Source organism: Phlebotomus papatasi, chromosome 3 (assembly GCF_024763615.1).
Source record: "Phlebotomus papatasi isolate M1 chromosome 3, Ppap_2.1, whole genome shotgun sequence".
NCBI lineage: Eukaryota > Metazoa > Arthropoda > Insecta > Diptera > Psychodidae > Phlebotomus > Phlebotomus papatasi.
In genome coordinates, this window is record NC_077224.1 from 27,581,826 (window position 1) to 27,591,987 (window position 10,162).

General features: G+C 29.7%; 1 protein-coding gene across 1 annotated transcript; it reads left to right on the top strand.

The window, feature by feature from the left end:
* The first annotated feature begins 8,354 nt into the window (after positions 1-8,354).
* Positions 8,355-9,827, top strand: LOC129807435 (2-oxoglutarate and iron-dependent oxygenase JMJD4 homolog). The gene is made up of 2 exons (XM_055856690.1): positions 8,355-9,086; positions 9,152-9,827. The coding sequence occupies exons 1-2, from the start codon at positions 8,557-8,559 to the stop codon at positions 9,786-9,788; spliced, it is 1,167 nt and encodes a 388-aa protein (XP_055712665.1). The 5' UTR covers positions 8,355-8,556; the 3' UTR covers positions 9,789-9,827.
* Positions 9,828-10,162: the final 335 nt, after the last annotated feature.

Below are 10,162 nucleotides of genomic sequence, written 5' to 3' on the forward strand. Positions count from 1 at the left end.
TTTAATAATAAATCTAAAATATATACTAAAATTAAATTTATTTGCATTTAAATTTATAAAATACAATTAATTAATTTAATTACAAATTTTTATGTTATTTATATCGTACTTTCGCGATTTTAGTGGCATTTTGAGCATTTTTGGGATTTTTTAATTTTTCTTTACATAATTAGATAGAAAATGGTGTACATTTTAAATCCGGTTTTATCTTAAAAAGGTTTATACTGAACATTTTCCTTAATTTTAAATTTTCATAAATATTTTTTGCTGATTTTCTTAAAAAGATTATTAAAGAATGGCGTTTCATTCATTCTAGTGATAAAAATTAAATGATAATTAGGCACAAAAAACTATTTCTTTCAATAATAATTAACTATTGATTAATATTTTATTAAAAAAAAGTGTTCTTGTAGTAATCCATGCAAAGTGTCACATTTGTGAAAAATCTGAGTCAAATCTCCAGAAATATTATGTGTAATACTGGTATTTTCTAAGAATAAGAGTGGCGTATCGCGCTAAAATAACATGTTTTGCATCAAAGATTCATTTTTTTCTCAAATATAGAAACTGTTTTTTGTTATGTTTTAGAAAGTTGTATAATATAAAATTATTTACATTTAAACGCAAAAACAACGTAGGGAAAGACAGAAAATATGTCCAGGAAATGACATTTCTGTATCTCAATAAGTGACGGCAATTAAGTTACTTATAGAAATAAAAACAAAAAAATAAATATTTTAGAACGAAAGTTATGTGTTAAATATGAGCAGTCCAATCTAAATACTTGTAAAAAATTCCACTTGAAATATTAATTATTAAAATACGAAAGAAGTATAATGTTTTAGGGTTGCCATCTCAATATACCCAAATGCAAAATGTGCTACTTAAATCGTGAAAGTGCGAATACCATACAAAATTGAGAAAATTTGAAAAATTTATTAAAATTAATTAGAAATTATGTTTTCTGCCGATGTGTTCCTAACCGCTTATGTCCGTCCTTCTCGTCATTTGACGTAAGTTTATAGTTGCTGGCTCTCAATAAGTGCTAACTCGGTGCACTCCAGTTTTTCTGTAACGATGATACAAAATAGTTTTAAAAATCCCATATAAAAATATTTTCTTATTAAAAGTAAATAACGAAAAAACTATCAAATAAATTATTTTTAACATTTTAAAGACGATTGAGTCACCCGTGTGACCTGTAGATAAAATATTTTTTCCTGACTACCTAAAGTTATTTCCTTTTAATGTTTTGCCCTTTTTTCGCTATTTCTTAACTTTACTCTTCAAAAGTTAAAATGAAAGGAGGGGAGTGAATGGGTAAAATCAGAGGCATGACATTTCCTATGTTTCCCATATGTTTCTAGCGCGCCGAAAAAAATTTTGGGTTTATTAGCTGTTTTCTGTCAATGTAGAATGAATTAGCAAAAAATATAAATCCAAAATAAAAGCCAACTTAATATTGAATAGGCAACCGAAAACCCCAAATTGGCAACCTACGTAGTTTTGGAGATATCTCGTGAAATGTGTATGAAATCAGGGAAAAATTTACACTAAAATCGGTCGTATTTTTTCAGAGCTAATGTCACGGGTAAAATTATTTGTATTCAGTTGTTAGTGAATGGATTTTGTTTCATTAGAATTTATTTTATAAAATTTTACTATGTAAAAAATTAAGAAAAAAGCTTACATTTGAGATAAGGTGCAGGTGACTGCACTTTCTGATAAATATTAAAAAATCAACAATTTTTAATAATAAACGACATTGAAGATCTTCAATCTAATGTCCTGGACACACTTACGACTAAAGTCCAGAGACGACTAAGCTCGTTCATAGCCAAGTCAGTTCCTGACACACTACAAACGAGGCTTAACATTTACTGGCACATACAAAACATAACTTTCGTGGGTTTTTATGCAGATATTTCTACTTAAATACACTAGTAGTCCTCTGAAAATGAAACTACTTTTAAATTTACTTCATAATTCACGTATAACAACAAGAATTATTCACTAGAATAGCTAAAATTGGCTTAAGTCGCGAGCTAGCTTCCACCTCACAAATAATTATAATTAACAATAATTATTGGACGTGGTACTGAGACATGATATTACAAATAGTTTCATTTTCAGAGGAGTATTAGTTCATTTCAGTAGAAATATTTGCATAAAAACCTAGGGAAGTTATGTTTTGTGGTCATTTGTGGTGCTAAGCCTCATTTGTAGTGTGTCAGGAACTGACTTGGCTATGAACTAGCTTAGTCGTCTCTGGACTTTAGTCGTAAGTGTGTCCAGGGCATAAGGGTAAGATGCATGAGATCTATAAGATCACCTGTAACTCATCCGATTGGGCTGAAATTTTACTATGTTGTAGCTGATGTCAAGACCTTTTCAGAACGTATCTATGTTTCAGTCTACGTCAAGCATTTACCTAGGCTCACAGTTTTAAATTTTGAAATATTCATATTTTGGCGGCCTTTATTTTTTAGTCTTAATTATTTGAGACCTAAATGAAATATCTCAGTAATAATTAAAAATGGTGAAGACTTCTATTTTAAATATTTATTTACTTTTACATAATTGAAAAGATATAAACGAAAAATTCATATATTTATATTCTTTATTTTTTAATCTTTGCGACAACAGTTTTTCAGATCCTCAAATAATTTGCTGTTATAAGCAAAAACGTTACTTTTCTTTTTCTTTGTTTGTTAGACCACATCTTTTAACAATAGTGCTGTCTTTTTGTGATGGTTTCAATATTGGAAGCGCACCGTAGTTCTGTATTCATGAGAGTATCATATTTTTTAAAGTTGTAGGAATTTAGGATATTTTTTACAAATGTCCAGCTATTTGCTATATTTAAGCTCAAAATTGAGCAATTTTCAAATTATTTTTTTTATATTCCAATTTTTTTAAGCAAAACCCTTTTGTGAATAGAAAGTTACTACGCTCATATACATTATATTTTTCATTAGAGTGACAATTATCATTCATTGGTATCGTCAGAAAAATTTCTTGATTTTTTAGGTTATTTTTGTCCCTATCATGTAGGTAGAGGTAAAAAATGCACCGAATCAGACTGTTAGATTTTACAAGGTTAGATGTAAAACGTGTCACTGATTTTGATTATCGGTTTCATTTTCGGTCAGTAAAAAGTATTTCGTCCTTAAAGGGTTAAACATAACACGCAGATCCACAAGGATTGAGGAAATACGATTATTTCATCCTTAATTACGATCTGAAACCCTAGAAAAGATACTTCCGGACAGAAAGTGTTTGAGAAATGAAAACATGTTGCCCTAAATTACCCTAAAAAAATTTAAAGAAAAAATCCTATCAAAGAAATCCTTTTTAAACCCAATACACTTATCCATGGAGATTGAGGAAATTCTCACACCTTATTATAAATTGAATGTGGGGCCCAAAAAAGGCTTCCGGATGGAAAATGAATTAGAATGAGGTTAGAGCTTCCTAATGCAACCTTTTTTTCATCTACTGCCCAGATATTTTTTTTCTTATTAAACAACACTACTAACTTGAATTTGGGACTCTTCAAGAATATTTTATAAAAAAAAATTTGCCTTGGGAGCCCCAAAAACCAAAGGACGCTCACTAAGCGTCACTTTTATATTTCAGTGTTTTTAAAACCTAAAAAATGAAAAACTCTACAAAATTGCAATCAAATTATCACGTACCTGTACTGCTCTCTGGAATCCTGCTGGTCAATTGCTTGAAAAAACACTAATTTATCATTTTTCACTAATAAAAAAATTACAACTCTGAGGATTCAGCCATCTGACAGACGAATCCGGAACAAAGTTCCAGGAACGTCTTGTGTCACGCTGTACAAATTTTCCATAAGACAAGTACTATACAGAGTCCTACACGTCGTACTACTGTACAAACACCGAACTTTTGGTGGTGAATGTGGGGAAAATACCGTAGCGCCGCCGCATTGGTGGCCACCGCACAGAATTAAATTAGTTTTTGATGGTGACCACCACGCTCTGAAGAAATTGGGGGGTCGCCACCGTCAAAATTTTTCGAACCCAAAACTCTTTCGTTGGGGAGAGACTCTACTGTATTTTGTGGTGGTGCCACATGTAACTTTTATCCAGCTTTATCCAAGGAATACACAGTAAAATAAATTGTAAACGTTTCAACTTTGTAAAATGCTCAAACTGATCCAAATCGTGATTTTATTTAAAAAATAAAATCAGCGGTTTAGCATATGAGGAAAATCTTCATGTTCACGAATTGGTATATTTCACAAATTTTTCCACTATAATTATTATTAATCTACATTAAAAAAAAAAGCTGAGAAAAAAGAACAGTACACAGCGCTACTATAGTGAGACTCTTTCATAATTCAAAATATTTCAATTTAAAAATAAGACCAAGTCATTTGTCGTGAAAAAAATAATGCCCAACGCACAAAAATTTTTGTTTGGTAAACATATTTTGACATTTCAATGAAATCTTAAATCTAGTCATCTCGCTCACTCTCATAGAAATGTTGAAAACATGTTTACAAAACAACAGTTATTGTGCGCTGGTCATAATAAAAAATATAATTTAAAAATATTGTAGTGAATGAGTCTTTTTTTCTATTCATCTATCGCAAATTAATGTCATGAGACATAATCAAAACAAAAACTTTGTCACAGTTTTTCCACAATTTTGTGTTCATACGGTTCCTAAAAGTTTTGAACTGAATTTAAAATACTCAAAAGATCTTCTAAAATATCTTAGGAACTGAACAACTGAATTTCAGATAACAATAATTATCGATTTATAGCCGGACGGAGTTGATTCAAACTTGCCAAGTATTCTACGAACTTTTCAATGAACCTAGAAATAACCCAGTCTGTTAAGGCCTTATATACACCAGATTTTTTTGCTTAAATTACGTAAAAACATGTTAAGAATAACGTAGGATATGATTTAATATTGAAGTGCCCGAAAACGACAAACTTTTAAAGCGAAAAGTGAAAAAACCGAACGAAAACATGTGTGTTTTCTATATCAATTGCAAAACTTTAAACGAAAATATTTTTTTACTCACGGCGAGGAGTAGAACCGTAGTCATTTTTATCTGATTGTCTTGAAATTTTCAAAGAATCTGCTTAGATATATTAGATACATTTTATAAATAATTAAAGCCAATTATTTAAACAAAAAAATGATATATTTCAAGTTTCTGCCAAAATTACAAAAATCAATATTTATCAATTATTCTATTTACTTCTCTAGAGAATCTATGTAAACAGCTACTCTGAATATTTCAAGTCAATCGAATGAAAATTACACCAGTTTTACTGCTCGCTCCGGAGCGCCTCAAAAAATCGACACTGAGTCCACTAACTGCTGCGCCGCCATTTTGTATTCAAAATTGAAAAAAAATTTGAGTTCCTCAAGACATGTAATAACCCCTGAAAGTTTCATATAAGATCAATTGATTATACCCATTATACCAAAATCACAAAAAAAATCCCAAAAAACCCGCTAATTTTAAGCGTTCTTCTAGATATAACCCCTTAAGGAATACGCTCGGTGGGGTCTTTTGTGCTTTTGACCTTGAAAATTTTTATAAGGAATAATTCATCAACATTCAATTAGGAAATCTTACATTCACGTTGTGTGTTTTTCTTTATCTGCTAGGATTTTTTTTTAATTTCATACAAATCATCGGTTATCCTAACTAATTGAAACTAGATTTTTTTTTTTGGAAAATTCTCGAAGTAATTACATTTCTTAATAGCTGAAATTTTAAATAAAAGTTACAGAAAATATTGTTTTAATGGTTTTATTTAATAAAATAAGCTTCTTTCTATATAAATAAGACTATAAAGAATGTTAATTTAAAAAAAAAGTCATTGAAAACATAATTTTCTACAAAACTATTACAGAGGTTACATGCTTCTGATGCTGAAGTAATTTGGAGTCTGAAATTTCGAGAATCTGCCTTTGATTTTGCTTTTCAAATTACCTTTTAAAATTTATATTTATACTGAATTTTAAACTATTCCTTAAATCAAATTTGTGTCACTATTTTTTAGAATTTAGACACTACACAGTAAAAAAAAATAACACTATTATAGTATGTAATCTTTCACACCACTATTATAGTGTCAAATTTTGGAAAAAGTGTTTAATTTAAAATTGTTTAATTTAAAGTTGCTGAATTTCAAGATGTTGAATTTGGAATTGTTGAATTTAAAAATTGTTGAATTTTATGTGTAAATTCAAAAATTGTTGAATTCTGTTTATTGTTGAATTTTCTTTTCATTTCGAAGATTTTGATTTTTTTGCCTTTTTAGACATTTTTATTGGTTTTTCCTGTACTTGGGATCCCCCCTAATGCGTAATGATTACATCTGATGCTCGGATCTTCACGATATACTTATTATGCATATATGGCGCCTCGAGTGAGTCAGTGGATAGAGCAGTGGCTCTGTGACTGCGAGGTCGTGGGTTCGGAGCTGAGCGGCAGCAGAAAAAAAAGATTTCTCATGCCATATCGGCTTCGAATTCGTCCAGTGAATGAATGAATAGTAATGTCAATGGTGCATATTGGCAAAAAAGTGAACCGCCTAAAAAAACAATAGAGGTTGGTACGAAAAACGAGTTTCGACATGAAAGTGGTACTTCAGTCGATACAAGTATTCGCTGTCACTGATCCCAAACACACACCGAGAAGGGATGCTGTGATATAGTAACGGCACTGATTGTCCACACAGAGCTGCGATATAGAGCGGCTACCCGTATCGGGGGATAAGATAGAATAGGAGTGGGGAAGCATAAGGGGCCCAATTGGTGGCCTGGATGCATCGGAATATCCGAAATGGAGAACTGACCCCTGGCAAAATCTTATCTTATCTCTTATTATGCATATAAATATTTGATGTTCTATATGACTTTTGCCCAATGAAAAGCATCTCACTGAAGTATAAGTCTTAATTGGAAATTCAACAATTTTTACACAACTTTTGTTTAAAAATCAACAACTTTTGTCTGATAATTCAACAACTTTTGTTTAAAAAATCAACAACTTTGGTTGAAATACACAAGGCTTCACACTATAATAGTGTTAAAAATTATGATCAAACTATAATAGTGTTAATTTTTGATCATGTGACAAAAGATACCATAAAATTGTGTATTTTTTCACACTATAATAATGTGAAAAACTGTAATCATACTATAACAGTGGTCATTTTTAATTAAAAATTTTTATGATTATAACAGTGAGAAATTTTACACAGATCGCAATTAAATAATTAATTTATCCGATTTCACACTATTATAGTGTTAAAATTTTACACATTTTCAAATTAAACAACATTGTTGAAAATTTTTCAACTATAATAGTGGTAATTTTCAATCACGTGACAATAAATTACCAAAATGTTGTGCATTTTTTAAACATTTTGAAATTAAACAATTAAAATGGTCGATTTTTCACTATTATAGTTTTTTTATAATTTAATTTATAATAAATTTTTGTGTAATTTTTTTTATATTTAAAAATTTAAAGTTTCTTTATATTTAGCTTAAAAATTAAAAAAAAAAAACTTAAACGATTGACCTTATTGTAAAATTTGTCACAGAAATTTCACACTTTAAAATTAAAAATCTACAAATCAACCGTTAAAATTCGATTCAAAGATTTAACACTTCAAGATTTATCTCAGAATTGATGGGAAAATTCATTTATTTTCAACGTAATGAAAAATAATTAATACAACTTAAGCTTTAGTTGTTTTTTTCTTGAATCTCCCAATTCAGAGATAATTTTTTAACCATTAATCGATATTTAAAGGGTCAATTCATATTCACTTTAACTTTCAGTATCGAATTTCTTTAGACCTTATAGTTTTAGATAAGATTTAATGAAATTTACAACAACTAAGCTGAAGTGGAAATGCCAAAGTAATTTAAGATTTCATTAATAAAGCAGCTCTAGTATACACCTGTTAAAACTTTTAGATAAATTTTTCAGGATTGAATTAGATGAATCTTCATTAACCTTTATTTATCCCAGAATCAAATTTTTAATTCATCATCATCATAATCATTTTCAACCGCCTATCCTTATTGGGTCGCGGATTATTTTAGTTTTTAATTTTGATACTTAAATATTTAAATTAAATCCTTGCACTTTCTTTACTTCAGAAGTGGGGGAGTAAAGGGAAAATAGAAAAAATTACTGATAACTATGTATTAGTTTATGAATTAGTAATAATTGTTCGTTTATCCATCAGTCCAAACAGCATCAGTGAGATTTTTCGTTATATTTAAACATGCCGGTATCCAATTTTCAGAGCATTCCACTGATGGGTAGAGAATGACACGAACATAACCTTAATTTTGTAATAATTTGATACAGTTGAAAAGTTAAATAATAAAAGTGAAAAATATTTATTAAAAAGCATTAATAAGGAAGAATGAATGTCGTGTAGAAAATAATAAAATAGTAAAACTCTCAATCCTCTAACGAGCGTATTAAATTTTTAAAAAATAACGTCTTGGAAAAAGTTTTCTAAAAAGGAAATGTTAGAAATTAATGTTAATTTCAAGACCGTTTCAGGAAGTACCACAGATTGTACAAAGATCAAATCAATAGATCGAGTACATTGCGAAGAAATCAGTTACAGTGAATTCTTCAGCAATTACATGCTCAAGAATATTCCTGTAATTATAACATCAATATCAGACCATTGGCCATGTACAAAGTGGACAAGACAGGATGAAGAACACTCAAAGACTGCAGAAATAATAAATTTTTCTCAAATTCTCAAAGAAATACCAGATATGAAAGTTCCTGTGGCAAATTGTTCAAAACAATATTTCAATTCACACGAGAAAATCGAAATGAATTTCCACAATTTTCTCGATTACTGGAAGACAGAACCTAAAGATGACCTTCTGTACTTGAAAGATTGGCATTTACGAAAAGAATTGCCCCAATACAATTTTTATACTGTACCAAAATTTTTCGCTTCAGACTGGTTAAATGAGATTCTTTGTGAGGATAATAAGGACGATTATAAATTCGTCTATATGGGGCCTAAAGGAACATGGTAAGATCTTTACTTATTTTCTTATTATTTAAACATTATTGATTAAAATATATAACATTTTTCAGGACATCGTTTCACTGTGATGTATTTACTTCATTTAGTTGGTCAACAAATATTGTTGGTCAGAAAAAATGGATATTTCTGACACCTGGAGAAGAGAAAAAATTAGAAGATAAATTGGGAAATCTCCCATTTTCTATTACCGAAAAAGAACTAAATGAAAAAGATGCCAAGTTTTTTGTGATAGTACAAAATCCAGGAGAAGCTATTTTTGTACCAAGTGGATGGTTTCATCAAGTATTCAATCTTAAGGATACAATTTCAATTAATCACAATTGGTTCAATGGAACCCAAATTAATTGCACTTGGAATGCACTTGAAAATAATCTAAGTCAAGTTGAAAAAGAAATTGATGATTGTAGAGATATGGAAAATTTTAATGAACACTGCCAAGTTCTCCTAAAAGCTTCCTTTGGCATGAACTTTCAAGACTTTCTACAACTTCTTCAGAAGATTGTAGAAAAAACTCTCAATAAAACACGTTCTTTTGAAGGATTCACCTATGGAGACAATCACCTGAGATTTGACCTGGACAGCGTAAACAATGTTTTAGAAACAATGGAAAAATCTATTTGGATAAAAGACGAAGACACCTTCCAAACGATACAAAATATAAAAAAATTAATTGAGTGTAATGGTTAGTACTTAAATACATAAAAAAAACTTTTGAAAACTTAGAAATCTCTATTGTATAATTTGGATGGACAATTTTTATACTAAACTTATCCATATCAGTTTGAAATTTTCTTAATTGAATTGCAAAAGTTAATCTTTTACTGTACAAAAAAAATACTACGATTACAGGGAGTTCCGCTTTGAAAGAATTTTTCGGGACCAAAAAAAACCGTGAATTAACTACAGTGATACAGTAAAATTGCATATCTGCAAGAGATTATCTTTGGGATAAGTTATGAAAACGCCGTGATGTATACAAAACATTTACGACGCCAATTTTTCAGCATTTTCCAGCGCCAAACGATTCAAAAGAAATGTAAACTTCAAATATACCGTGAGAA